Consider the following 14,198-nt stretch of genomic DNA (forward strand, 5'->3'; position numbering starts at 1 on the left):
AACAAAACGAGGGTGAAGACTTCAAGACGCTTTCTCTCCCACTTCTCCTTAGTCATATGAAATTCATCCCAAAAGCAATCAAAACCTTTCGAGGGCCTGAATCTAGCGAACAAAAAATCTAAAGAAACCCACGAATCACTTAAACAACCCAAATGCATACCCTTACTTTTTAAACCATAACACTGCAAAAACCTTACGCCAGTATGATTAAGTTCTCGAATCATATCCTTCTCGATATAGGGCAAATGCAACAAACCGGATATTTCCACCAAAGTAGGAGTCATTTCACATTCCCTAAACCTGAACACCAAACTACTTGGATCCCAAAAGGTCAACAAAGTCTCTATTAAATCTGGATGAGGGGTAACATGCAGAATTTCCTTAAGATTACCTAATATTTTAATCAGTTTCTGCTAATCAACATAGTTAAACATTTCCCACCACTTGATTAACTTTTTGGGCACCTTGACAACCATCAGGACTCTAGAATTGGTGGACAAATCCATCCTATAATAACACATAAGACGTTATCTCAAAAATTCGATAGGAGTAGAAGATTCCCAACCCTTGGGATTTTTGACACAAACATATGTCGATGGGACAGACTACTTCATGACTTCAATTTGCCGAACAAAAGTACTGAGCAAAATCAGTTTACTTGGTTAACAACTCTAGATTACGGGGCGAGAGACCTAGGCTAATAATATGACAAAGGCCAACACAAAGATTACCGGACCCATCGAGGGTTGCCTATATATCCCAACCCGAGGGAAGGGAATCAGGTATGCGTAGTTCATCCAGATTGGACAATTAACGATTAACTAATAAATTGACCCTAACTTAAGAGACACAACCAAAAACAAATGAATAAAAACTTTTTGGATTTTCAACTAGACACTTCAACTAGGACTGACACCACCAATTATGAAAAAATCTTTTTGGTATTTTTGTTTTTGACAAATAATTGTAAAAGGCAAACAAAACCATCTTTTTTTTTCAAATCAGTCCGTCAAATGACCACGTTACCCTTAAAGATGCAACAGTTAGCATGTAGGGATGCTTTATAGGTGAGTCTCCTACAAAGGGTCATGTGGGTCCCGCTAGGTCTCAGTATGATGCACATAAGCGTGACCTAAAGGCTGACCTACGTTGTGGTTCAATAACAAGGCTGTTCGAGGGAGCGTATAGTCGATAGTGGCTACTTTACTTTCCACCTACTCCATAACACGGATGGCTTCCCCCCTCCCCCCCAAAATAAGGGTGACTCAACTAGAGGTCGTGTACAATACGTGTACTACAGAATTGTTGCAGAAAGAAGGCCTGGGGGTAGACACATGATACCAGATATAAAAGCGGTACTACATAGGATAAATACTGTAGACAAAGAGCACGAAATGCACAACAGTGATAACAATAACGCAAACAATAATCACAACCAATGTTTATACACCCATAATGCCAAACAAAGCCGATACGACTCCAAAAATAAGCTCGAATTCTAAAATGCTCCCCAGCAGAGTCGCCAGAGTTGTCACACCCCTTTTTCATACTCCAAAAGAATTATATTTTAAGTTCGAAAGAGTTTTTATTATCAAAATGACAAAAAATAAAAATTTATTTCGAAAAAGAATTATTTTACATTTTTTTAGAGTCGCCACTTGGCATAATCCGGTGTGCCAAGTCACCTTTGAAAAATCCTTTTCAAAATAATTTGACTCTTTAAGACTGGTTTGCGAACAGAGATTCCGACTAAGGAATTCTGTTGACCGAAGGAAAGGTGTTAGGCACCCCTCGATCCCGTGTTCGACCATGGTCGCTTGGTGGAACGTATCGACTAACTTTGACACTAAGAATGTATAAACCACATAAAACACATAAACAAGCAACAAACACATCAAACAACAATCCAAAACCAAAATAATACTGTTCAGTCCAATTATACAGTCCAAAAATAAAAACATACGGAAAGGTAAAACCTATTCTATTCTAAGCTAGTCCTAAACTAAACTCCAACACGCTGCCTCGGGCCTTCGTCACGAACATCCTCCGGGTACAAAATACTTTGGGGCATTCCCCGACGAATAAACACAAATACCTCGGGGCATTCCCCGGCCAAATGAATACACTTTAGTGCGAGAAAATCAAACTATTTAACAAAATTTCAAACATTCAAAAAAATGAGTCCTAACTTTGCTTACCCAACCTACATTCGCCTATTCATTTCAACGCCATTTAATGAATCAAAATAAATTAATGATTGTTTTTATCAATGTCAATTTCAACCACCCACGTTGGCTTTCATTTTTCATCGATTACACCAACTACTACTACTATTCATTCCATGTATCATCGAACACACACCATGAAACACAAAATCATGACATCATAACGTCAACAAAACTCACCAACTATGATCACATCACACATAATCACAACAATTAAACACATTTGAGACAATAACAAGAATACAGAGTTGAGGGATGGACCTTAAACCGCTCTTTGACCAATATTATTCGACGAGATAAAGAAAATCCGCCTTCGGCAACCTCGACTTAAGCCCCAATGATAAATCTGTCCAGCTTAGTATTTGGGAAATTAAAACCCGAAGTCCGATTCAAATAACCAATTTGCAAAGCGACTGAAAGTATTCAATACACGCCCTGCAACGCGAAACAGACGGGATCTGAACGAATCGAAGTCTAACCCAAACAGTCCAAAATCTGACCCAAACCAGCCGAAATCAACCCGTTCAGGCAGATTTCAGATGGATTTCATTGTTCGATCTTGGTTCTCGGCGACTTTTCCACTGGAGTTCATTCAGAACTTGCTGGGATCAATCCTAACAGACAAAACTAACCCAAACAGACCAAAATCTAACCCAAACACACCAAAAATAGCCTGAACGAACCAAAATCTAACCCAAACAGTCTAAATTCTAACCCAAACCAGTCGAATTCAACCCGTTCAGGCAGATTTCAGATGGATTTCATTGTTCGATCTTGGTTCTCGGCCAGGGATATGGTTTAAATTGGGTTTCCAACAGGTTTCGGAGTGAAACCAAAGCTGGTGAAGTTATTTTGTATGAAAAGTGGCCGGGATAACTCGATCTCCAAACGATTTCTTCTCTCTCAAAGTCTCTCACATCATTTTGCTCCTTATGTGTATGTGTACGATTTTGGGTGAAATTGTGTGTGTCGATATTGAGAGAGCTTTTCCGGAGAGGATAATGGTGTCTGTATATATATCAGTCTAGTGTGTTTGTTCCTTAGCTGTGAAGAAAGAAAAAAATGGACCCCCTAATGTAAAGATCCGTGTAAATATGTATTCAGAAAAGAAAAAAAACAAAAGGGAAAAGTGGGGTCCATCAGTGAGGTTCCGGTGGAAATTTCCTCCAAGATATATATTATATTGTGTAAGTATATATGGCGTGTGGTGGTGGGGTAGGGTAGGTGGGGTAGTGAGGTGGGCATAGGGATAGGGTGTGATGTGGTTTATTTTGATTGGGTAGGTTGTTAGGATAAGATAATATTAGCTAGGGGTTTGTTAGTTTTGTCATTTTGTGGAGGGATAATTACATGGTCGAGGGCACATGGTAGGATAAGGTAAAAATGAGTAGAAGTGATATCGGAAAGGCACAAAATTAGGTGTCTACAATAAAGTACATTGTTGATAGTCAACATTTTACCTGATGTCATTTTTAAGCATACTTTTCCTGTCTCTTCAAGTTTTGCAATTACCGAGTTTGCCTTATAAATCTTCTATTCGCCTTGAGCTAGAGCGAACGCAGCAAACAACTCTTTATTTGCACAAATGTGGCAGGTGGTACCAGAATCCATCCACCATTCTCGAGGATTTCCCACTAAGTTACATTTCGAAAGCACAACACATAGATCATCCATTTCGTTCTTGGATTCAGCCATATTTGCTTGATTCTTCTTTTTGTCTTTCTTTGGGGCACGATAATCTGTGGACTTATAGCCAATATTGCCACAATTAAAGCATTTCCCTTTGAATTTTTTCTTAGGCTGATTGATTTGTTGTCCAGCTTTCTTCTGCCTCCTTGAGTTTTTGGGGTCGTCTTCTACAATATTTGCTCCATTCATTGCAGTATTTTCTTTAGACCTCCTCTCTGCGGCTTTGTTGTCTTCCTTAATGCACAAGATCACAATGAGGTCTTCGACTGGCATCTCCTTTCATTTGTGTTTTAAGTAATTCTTGAATTCCTTCCACAAAGGTGACAACTTTTCTATTATTGCAGCTACGTGAAATGTCTCGTTCACAACCAAACCTACAACATAGTTTATGTGAATATTAAGAACATTTTTAACATGTTCAAATAAGGTATTCATTAAATTCATACCTTCAGCAAGGAGATCGTTGATGATGACTTGCAATTCCTGTACTTGAGAAACGACAGTCTTGCTATCAATCATTTGAGGCATAATACATGAATATGACCCTAAACTTGATACTAAATTATAACTTTGACCTTAAACTTTGATAGTGCACAAATAGGACCTTTAACTATTCAAAACTTGAACAAATATGACCTCCGATTTTGCAACTCCCATGCGTGAGTTCCACTTGTGCCTACATGGAAAGGTAATCCAATCACACAGTGTCACGTCATTAAAACGGTTGACATGGCATGATGACACGGTTTCAATTAAAACAACGTCGTTTTGCTTCTATATGTTAAAACGATGTCGTTTTGCTTATTATTATTATTATTATTATTATTATTATTGTTTTACTACTACTACTTCTACATATTACGTACTATTACTATTACTATTTCTACAATATTTTAATAAAACTTTTCATCTTAATAATGTTTTATTAATAACATTAATTTAATATACTACTACTACTTCCCTTAATTATGTTTTAATAATGTTAATTTAATAACGTTTTAATAACGTTAATTTAATAATGTTAATTTAATACTATTTTAATAACGTTAGTTTAATAACATTATAATAATGTTAATTTAATAATATTTTAATAATATTAATTTAATAATGTTAATTTAATAATATTTTAATAACATTAATTTAACAACGTTTTATTAAATTTATAATTTTTTATTTATTATTAATATAGTTTCATCTATGAGCTGAAAATAATAAAAAAATAATAGTGAAAAGTCATTTAAATATATAAAAAGGAATTAGTAAGGGCATAATAATCATTTTATCCCTTTTTTTTTTACTATTGGAACGCTCAAATTTGTAGCCCGACGCACCCAATTTTGCATGTACAACACGCATTTTGCCAAATCGGATCGGAGGTCATATTTGTGCAATTTTGAATACTTAAAGGTCATATTTGTGCACTGTCAAAGTCTAAAGTCAAAGTTATAATCTGGTGTCAAGTTTAGGGTCATATTTATGTATTATGCCATCATTTTATACTTAAGAAATCATGCAACAAAGAACTTCTTAGTTTCCGTATCCTCAGTCTTATATTTCTTTTCCAATGCATTCCACAATTCTTTAGATGGCTTCATTCCGCTATAAACATTGTATAAGTCATCTTGGAGGCCACTTAGAATATAATTCCTATACATAGGAAATCAAAATGTTTTCATGCCTCTGTTACAACGAATCGCTCCTGATCCAAAGTTTCTTCGCGTACTTCTGGAGCATCTTCTTATATAAGCCTTTGAAGACATAAGGTTGTCAGATAGAAGAACATCTTCTATTGCCACCACTTAAAATCAACTCCAGAAAATTTTTCGGGCTTCCGCTAGTGCCATAGCGGGTGACGCAGTTGTACGACTGATTGTAGCAACATTAGTTGTTGCCACACTTGTCACACCATCAACATGACCGTCTGTAGTCATTTTTTATGTCACAAAAAGACAGTCAACTTTAGTATATCACAATACTAATAAAAAGTTTATAGCAACTTTAAACACTACTTGTTTCTAGTTTAATGATGAAGTGAAGTTTTTATAACTTCCAATCGTCAATCGAATGCGCTTTAACTTGTGATGAAGTTTTTATTTCTTCAAATCACTTGTTAAGTTCAAACAGAGTGGAAAGCATAAAGCTTTAATCTCCTGAAACCAAAAAATACAGATTACGGAAATTAATTCCTTAAGATTGTTGTTTTGGGTACACAATCTATATGTTTTTACACTAAATTTCAATACAAGTTCAAGACTTTTTCAAGAACACTTATGAAGTTTATCAACACCTTCAACACAAGTTCAATACAAACTATCAAAGAAGTGTGTTATATTTAAAAAAACAAGATGTAGTAGAAATAAAGCCAAGTCCTCCGAATTCACGGAGCATCCTTAAGGAGTTAATTCCCCTCAAGTACCCAAGGTTGCGAAATTTTTTCTCCCAGAATAAAATGGCTTCACAATCAGGATGTAGCGGTACCTCAAACTTTCTGATTTTCTTCGAACTTGTTAAATGGGAGATGATCACACAGAGTTTTTAGAAGCAAGAGAAATGTCATTGCTATGCAGATATTTTCGTTCTCAACCTGTGGAAAAAATGCATGTTTTTATAGCCATAAAATGCCCCTTCGGAAAGGAAGCAATGGTTCATCGGAAAGGTACATCATTTCAGAATAGTCATGTCTGTCTATTCAAAACAGTATGTCTTTTCTGAGCAGTCACAACCATCCAAAGAGTTGTGTCTCTTTCGAGCAACTTTCAGCGTTTTTGCATGCTTGTTAATGGAGGAAAAAATATTGTGTTTTTCTGTTGGATTTTCGGACTAGTTTTCTCAAGTTTCAATTAAACTTTGTCTAAAATTTTAATCTCATCAATTATTTTTCAAATCTAAATCCGAGCAAGCAATGACAATGACAACACGAGGCACCTCTTGGTTCTTGCCTCACTATGCATAGGAAGTTGTGTTTCTTAATAAGAACACATGAAAGTTTTATTCTCCCACCAATGTGGGGGAATTAGTAGACTTTCCTTATTGTGATCACACTTTCTTTTTAGGTGTGTTTTCTCTATCCCTCCACTAATTTCCTTCATTTTCTACTCATACTTTCAACTTGAACCCAACAAATTCTTTTAAGTTTCTGAAACTAAAGTTTATATTTTTAAAACCTTACATAAAAAGTAATATAAATTATAGTAGTTAAAAATTTAAAATATAGTTAATAAGGAAAGCATGATCAAAGAAGAAAGAAGAATTTGTTTGACTCCTAATAATAACATTGTCACGCACATCAACTAGGACATAAAAAATATTACATGTAATGACAATATAAAAGTCAAGCAACTCCAATAAATATCAAATGGAAGCTGCAAACTACATACATACACCTTAATTGTTCTAACAAACTATACAAGACCAATATCACCAATGTTGCAACTATTACTTGGGTGTTTGTGCTCAAGTTGTACAAAATAAAAGTCTCATATACGGTTCTTGGAGGGAAAATTCTGCCTATCTCAATAAAGTATATGATTGGTTCGAATACGCCATGTCAATTTCTATAGAAATTGACATCAAATGCATTCAAGGATACTAAGCACATTGAAGGTCCCAAACAGATAAATTAATGTTAACGTCCTTCAACATTTGAAATAGTAACGAAATTTCTGGACCAAGGTGAAAGATTTGGATCATCAAAGCTTCTGTCTTTGCAGCTATATGCCGGTCGCTTAGGCGAAGGAAGAACTGTGTCACTGCAGAGCATAGAAACAATAGTAGCTGTATTTGGCCTGTAATTTGCATGTTCTTGCACACATAGCAAGCCCACAAGGATGCATCTAACAACTTGTGTTGGTGTTTCAAGTGAACCAACCACCTTCGGATCCGGGAACTCCAGTATCTTGCCTTCATTCCACAGTTGCCATGCCTAAATCCATTGATATTACTTTTTGTCATAAGAAAATAGTTGTATAGGATAGAAGAAGAATATTCAAGTACAGTCAGACCTCTCTATAACAGTCACTCTATAGCATTTCACAATAAAGGCCAAGTTTTCTCCGGAACTAGTTTTTCATGTTATGTTATATTATATGTTCTCCATGCAACATTTCTGTATAACAGCCAAAAATATTCAGACAAATGATGTCGTTATAGAGAGGTTTGACTGCATATAAGAAAATGCGAAATCTTTTCAGTTTTTCGTTGTTTACATGGTCCAGGAGGTTGAAAGAGTCTTCTGAGTGACAATAGCTGCTGTTTCTTTTACTACTGATAATCTCTAACAATATGACACCAAAGCTGAAGACATCAGACTTCTCGGAAAAAATTCCTTGTATTGCATATTCAGGGGACATGTAACCACTGCATTGATACACAAATATACAATTTAGTTATGATGAATTTCATTGCTATTAGTAACAATGAATATTACTTACTAGGTACCGGCAATCTTGTTGGTATTTGCTATAGTTTGATTCCCTCCGAAAATCCTAGCCATTCCAAAATCAGAGATTTTTGGATTCATATCTTCGTCTAAAAGAATATTGCTAGTCTTAAGATCTCTGTGAATGATTTTTAGTCTTGAATCACGATGCAGATAAAGAAGCCCTCTAGCTATCCCTTCAATGATGCTATACCGTTCATTCCAACTCAACGCTGCCTTATCATTAGATCTTGATCCTGCCAAGCACACAAATTCACTTGAGTAAACCATCATTCATCAACAAAACTGTTTTAAGTCTTCTTAATTAGCTCACCGAATATGAAAACATCTAAGCTTCTGTTGGACATGTATTCATAGATCAGCAACTTTTCTTCCCCGTGAATGCAAAATCCCATCAGTTTGACTAAGTTTCTGTGTTGAAGTCCGGAAATTAGTGTAATCTCATTCTTGAACTCTTCTATGCCTTGGCCTGAACTCCTCGAAAGTCTTTTAATAGCAACTTCTTGTCGATTTGATAATACCCCCTATATATGAATCACACATGACTTCAACTTTTAAGCAGCCTGGTGCACTGAAGCTCCCCCTGTGCATAGGGTCCGGGGAAGAGCCAGACCACAGGAGTCTATTGTATGCAGCCTTACCCTACATTTCTGCAAGAGGCTGTTTCCACGGCTTGAACCCGTGATCTCGTGGTTACATGGCAGCAACTTTACCAGTTACGCCAAGACCCACCTTCCACTTCAACTAATAAGCAAATGAGTATAAACAACGTGAAATTTGCTACTAATGTTTTTTCTGAAGTTTGACGAATAAAGCAGACACGTGATATATACCTTGTAAACAGGTCCAAATCCCCCCTCTCCAAGTTTATTTCGAGTACAAAAGTTCTTCGTAGCATTTTCTATGCACTTGAAGCTGAAAACAGGTAATTCCAAACTGCTACCCCGAGTAAGATTGTTATGAAGCAAATTTGCTTCTGAAGACTGAGTTGAAGCTATGCGAAAAGTGATTAAACTTCCAATGCCTGATAAAATCTAGTAAAAATTAAAGATGTCTCCAAAAGGTAGCAAAAGCCAAAAAGTTGTGCCTCTAGGCTCTAAGAACTGTGAAAACTGACAGGTTTTTAACCTTTTTTCCTGATCTTCAATACATATATAGCGCAAACAATAAGAATTAGGCCAACTGTTGCTGAAACGATAATTGCAATACGGGCTCCCATTTGACTACTCTTATCTGCATGACAAAAGACAACTCGATAAGAAGAAAAACTAAAAACATTGATACGGAACAAACAAGGGAACACGAAATCACACCCCAAAACAATCCATAAATCACAACAAATCGTGGACCTCTCTCGGATTCACTATCTAGAACAAGAAAGAAGAGGATACAAGGTGTTAAACACCAAAAAAGCCAGCCAACAACAAGTTTAGCAACAAAAGATGAAGCTCCACCATATTACAATAGCAACAAGAACAAACAGGTTACATTAACAACACAAGAAGCCGAAACTAAAACAAGATACAAGATAGATAGTTAGACAAGTGTTGATGTAGTCTTAACAACCCAATAGCATATTCCACTCTTGGATCTTTAATACTTCACACAACAAACACCTAACTCTTACAATTGACACAAGAGAGGCGTCCACCACCCAAGCACCAACGTATCAAACAAAATGCAACACACAAGAGAATCCACCCTTATGCTATGCCCTAGTTTCGGTTGTGGGCTCTCTCTCTCTAAGAGGAGTGTTCTTTCTTCAACATTTATAAAAACTACCAACTAAAACCCTACAATGTTCAATTTATATTACATTACAAAATAAAAGACAAAAGATTAAAAGACCCTTTAATGAAAAGGACTTCAAAAACAGCCCATGGAGTGTGCTTGGGATGGTTTTGGGCCTCCTTCACACTTAAACTTGTGCTCTTTAGGTGGTCTTCAAAATACTCAAAAAGTGTCCATGATCGTGATCGTACTCGTATCAAACATGAAGCCTAAAAGTGAATCCAACAAAACATGAGGTCTCAAGTTCATATTCCAACAGAAGCAACACAGACTAGGTGTTTGTTTCACATCTCAGGGAATAGTTCAGGCGCACAAAAGCTGAATCCAACAAATGATTAAAGATAGATAACAAACCAAATCCAAAATGAATTGAAGTTTAATCCAAGTAGTAATAGAACGGGATATGTTGCTTGGATTCTTCAAAAATATTGTCAGTTGAGTGCCAGATCCTCCAACGATAGCGCATTTTCGGAGGATCAGAAACGGGAGCGACAAGATTTTTGGAGAGTAAGAGAAACATAGGATTGGTGTATCTACCAAGTTGGGAATGTGCGAGGCGAATGTATAGTTGCTCTCCACCGCGATAGAACTCTTGGAGGTCAATAAGTTCTTTTCCCCAAATCATGCAGCCTATTCCATCCACATACGCATACGCCAAGCAAGAACAGTTCTTCAAGCAAGAATTTTCGCATTCCATTTTATCCCAAGTAAGTAGGTAATGTGAGAAATCTGGTAGTTTCATCCCTGAAACTGGTAAAAACACATCCCCCCTCTTTCTCTCATCATCAGAATTCGCACTAGTGGTCATCTCTTCGCACTGGAACTGTGCTTTGCGGACACAACCACTAGTCCAATTCCCTTTGTTCCATTCGTCGATGTACTTTGGCTCATAACCCTTCAAACAGTTGCATATTGGTGAATCATTGTTGTTGCAGCTTCCAAAAGGACCACACGTGTTATATAAGTCACATTTACCTTTTGGTACAACTTGCACCCTTAACCATTTATTCTCTTTTGCATCCCAATCCATTTGAATTATCGCTCCATAGGAATCAAAGTATATCAATGTTGGAGCTGAGTAACTGTGTAAGGCATAAGAAAAATAAAGTTCCTCCCCGTTATTATCCGTGAGTAGTTGAAAGCCATTGTGGTAGTCTTTAGTCATGCTAGGCACTCCTATGAAGTTTCTCCGGTTCCACTGCCCCGATCTGAAATGCTTCAACGAGCCATTCAATATAAGAACTTGCAGAAGTTCCTGAGGATCCATCACCGCAGTGCGAAAACTTCCCAGGGATGGATCTTTATCATCTTTCCAAGACGTGGCAAGTATTTGCTCCCCTGTCCTAGTATTCAACCCTATCTTCATACGAGGCAAGAGCGCGTCAGATGGATGATTGAAGCTCTCCCATAATGGTACAGATTCGTTCAACTTGTTCTGATAGCGAAGAATAAGGTTCCCCTGATCAGTCAATACAGCAACTGTGTTGTTGGATATCAAATTAACTAATCGCGTTGACCAGACCGACACATTTTTATCATCCACGAGGACCAAATTTCCGTTGCTTGCATTAATCATAAGAACTCCATTTGATCCAATTAACGGTCTTTCACGGTTTGCAACCCATGCAACTTTTTCAACTGGTAATCCCTTGTACCATATCCCTACATATCGCCCTATGGATCCATTAGGACTGAAGAAGCCAAGCTCAAAGATACCTCCTGCTGAAACTACAGTTTCACCATCAATAACTTGTTGATTCATCGATATAATATCGATTGCTAAGCAAATCGGATTCATGATTAAATGACATAGAGAAAGAATTACAAGGACTGCGATTAGCTTTCTAATCGTGCTAGCCATGCTATACGACAAATCTGGATTAATCAGGCCAGTGGACTGCGGAGAATGGTTAAACAAACAAACAAACAAAAAAGCTTTCCTTGAAGCATATCATGAAAAATCAACAGAATTTGAGGCTTGTCTATTCTATCTATCTTGGAAGGTTCATGTAGCAACTAAACTATGTGGATACAATATAAATTAATGCCATTCTCGAGAAAGCAGTTTCTTACATCGGCAGAAGACTCGAAAATGAAGGGCAATCCGGTGCACTAAAATTCCCTCTATGGAGAAGGACCCGACCACAAGGGTCAATTGTATGCAGCCTTTCCTTGCATTTCTACCAAAAACCCGTGACCTTCTGGTCACATGGACACCACTTTATTACTCCAAGTCTCCCTTTCAAAACTCGAAAATAAAGAATATCCCTGAAGTTTTCTGATATATGATTAGGTGCAAGGATGTTAGTTATTAAATAGACCAATGTGAATAATTATTTGTTTGGTTTCAGAGGACATGTAAAACATTGCAGGTGGAAAAGGACATGTTTAATAGTTAAATCAATGATGATGTTATTTATGGACTATTTTATGCCTGAAACATGACCATAAGTCATAACACCAGAAAGTCAAACCCTTCTGTTATATGTAATCCCATGAACCAAAGGACCTCTTAGTTTACCTCTTAAACAGCTGCAAAACGTGGTATTACTTATGCATGATTTCGTACCTGCACAATTCACCTTCAAACTAGCTACCAAACGACCCCTTACGGATAGGGCCGGCTTTACATAGTTAAAAAAAATAGGCAACCGTCTTAGGCCTTCAAATTTGAGGGGCCTCATTTTTTTCACAGTGATAGATTATAGACTTTTTATAAAAAAGAAGTATTAAGAACTATTCGTAGAAAAAATAAACTTCTTATATAAAAGTAAGAATTATTAGAAATTCGATGTATTTAAACTTTAAAGTACTATATATCAAGAAAGATTAAATGCATTACTACATTAACGAAAAAAATCACTAGAAGAAATCGACTATACAAAAAATATTAACAACTTTGCATCTCAAAATATCTAAAATATAGACTTTATAAATATAAATATAAATATATATATATATATATATATATATATTTAAGGGTCTTTGTTCAATTTTTCGCCTTAGGCCGTCAAAGAGTTTGAGCCGCCCCTGCTTACGATTTGAAATATTATAAGCAGCTTAATAAAATTGGCTTGCTCTTCTCTCTTTTCTCTATTGAACTATGGAAAGCACTTTATAGTAGCGACACGGATTCGCCACAACTTATGACTTCGCCAATGGGGCAAAAGAAACTATATACTTCAACGGGCAAAATTCAGAAATAACATACTTATGAGTTTCACAACAATAATTTCATAATTACATAATATAGCAAGTTGTATTTTGTATTTTTGCAAACTGTTGTTATAAAAATACAAATACATATGATTTTTACTGCCCTTATGATCGATATGTATTTTGTATTTTTACAAACTGCTGCTACAAAAATACAAATACATACAAATACATATGCTACAAAATGCAATTTGATAAAAATGTTGCTATGTTTTGTAATTTAATACTTAAGTATGCTACTTTATGTATTTTTTCCTACTTCAACTATCAAAGATTGGAATCAATTTCTTATTCTTGTACCAAATTGAAGCTCTTTTAAGAAGATTGTTCGAATCGTTTCAAGAATAAACCTTATGTAGGTGCATAATTAGCTCTATTGAGAATATAACAACGATGTTATTTCGAATTTAGTATATATAAAGATAATATTATTCTAAAGAAAACCCTTCTCATTCTTATAAATGGATATTCCAACCCAAGATTTTCAAAAATATTGATAGAGCTTCTTATATAATAATACACATAATTTTTATCGGCTTTGTAAGATCGAGTTTCAAAAATAATTCAATTAAATGCTCAGATTCATTCATATAACATCATAGTCAAACTTTAGTAATCTTATTTTTGAAATTGTTTTCTCTATGTCAACATGTTTTGATGCCCTGAGTTTCTCCATTTAATGGGCTAAGTTGCATCTCAGGTACTCTCTTCTCCAAGTACAAGGCTAGCTTTCAAGATACGGGTTCGGCTGAATTCAATAACTTTAATTAAAATCTTGAATTTATATTAAGAAATTCATTCAAGAATACTTTTTCGCGCTAATTTCTCATTAAGCCTTT

General features: G+C 36.0%; 1 protein-coding gene across 1 annotated transcript; it reads right to left on the reverse strand.

Annotated features, from left to right (window-relative positions):
* Window positions 1-7,183: 7,183 nt before the first annotated feature.
* LOC107841619 (G-type lectin S-receptor-like serine/threonine-protein kinase At1g11330) lies at window positions 7,184-12,628 on the reverse strand. The gene is made up of 7 exons (XM_016685481.2): window positions 10,681-12,628; window positions 9,481-9,585; window positions 9,186-9,376; window positions 8,666-8,876; window positions 8,345-8,588; window positions 8,120-8,270; window positions 7,184-7,836 (listed from the first exon to the last, which is right to left on the reverse strand). Exons 1-7 carry the CDS (start codon window positions 12,002-12,004, stop codon window positions 7,540-7,542), a joined length of 2,523 nt encoding a protein of 840 aa, XP_016540967.2. The 5' UTR covers window positions 12,005-12,628; the 3' UTR covers window positions 7,184-7,539.
* Window positions 12,629-14,198: the final 1,570 nt, after the last annotated feature.

The sequence above is a fragment of the Capsicum annuum genome, chromosome 9 (genome assembly GCF_002878395.1).
Source record: "Capsicum annuum cultivar UCD-10X-F1 chromosome 9, UCD10Xv1.1, whole genome shotgun sequence".
Taxonomy (NCBI): Eukaryota; Viridiplantae; Streptophyta; class Magnoliopsida; order Solanales; family Solanaceae; genus Capsicum; species Capsicum annuum.

Excerpts from the sequence above, each read along its gene's own strand:
- LOC107841619 (XM_016685481.2), bottom strand. The coding sequence starts at position 12,004 with ATGGCTAGCACGATTAGAAAGCTAATCGCAGTCCTTGTAATTCTTTCT. Across the intron at positions 9,586-10,680 it reads CCTCGCACATTCCCAACTTG|ATAAGAGTAGTCAAATGGGA; the intron begins GTAGATACACCA and ends TTTGTCATGCAG. Across the intron at positions 8,589-8,665 it reads CTTAGATGTTTTCATATTCG|GATCAAGATCTAATGATAAG; the intron begins GTGAGCTAATTA and ends TGTGCTTGGCAG.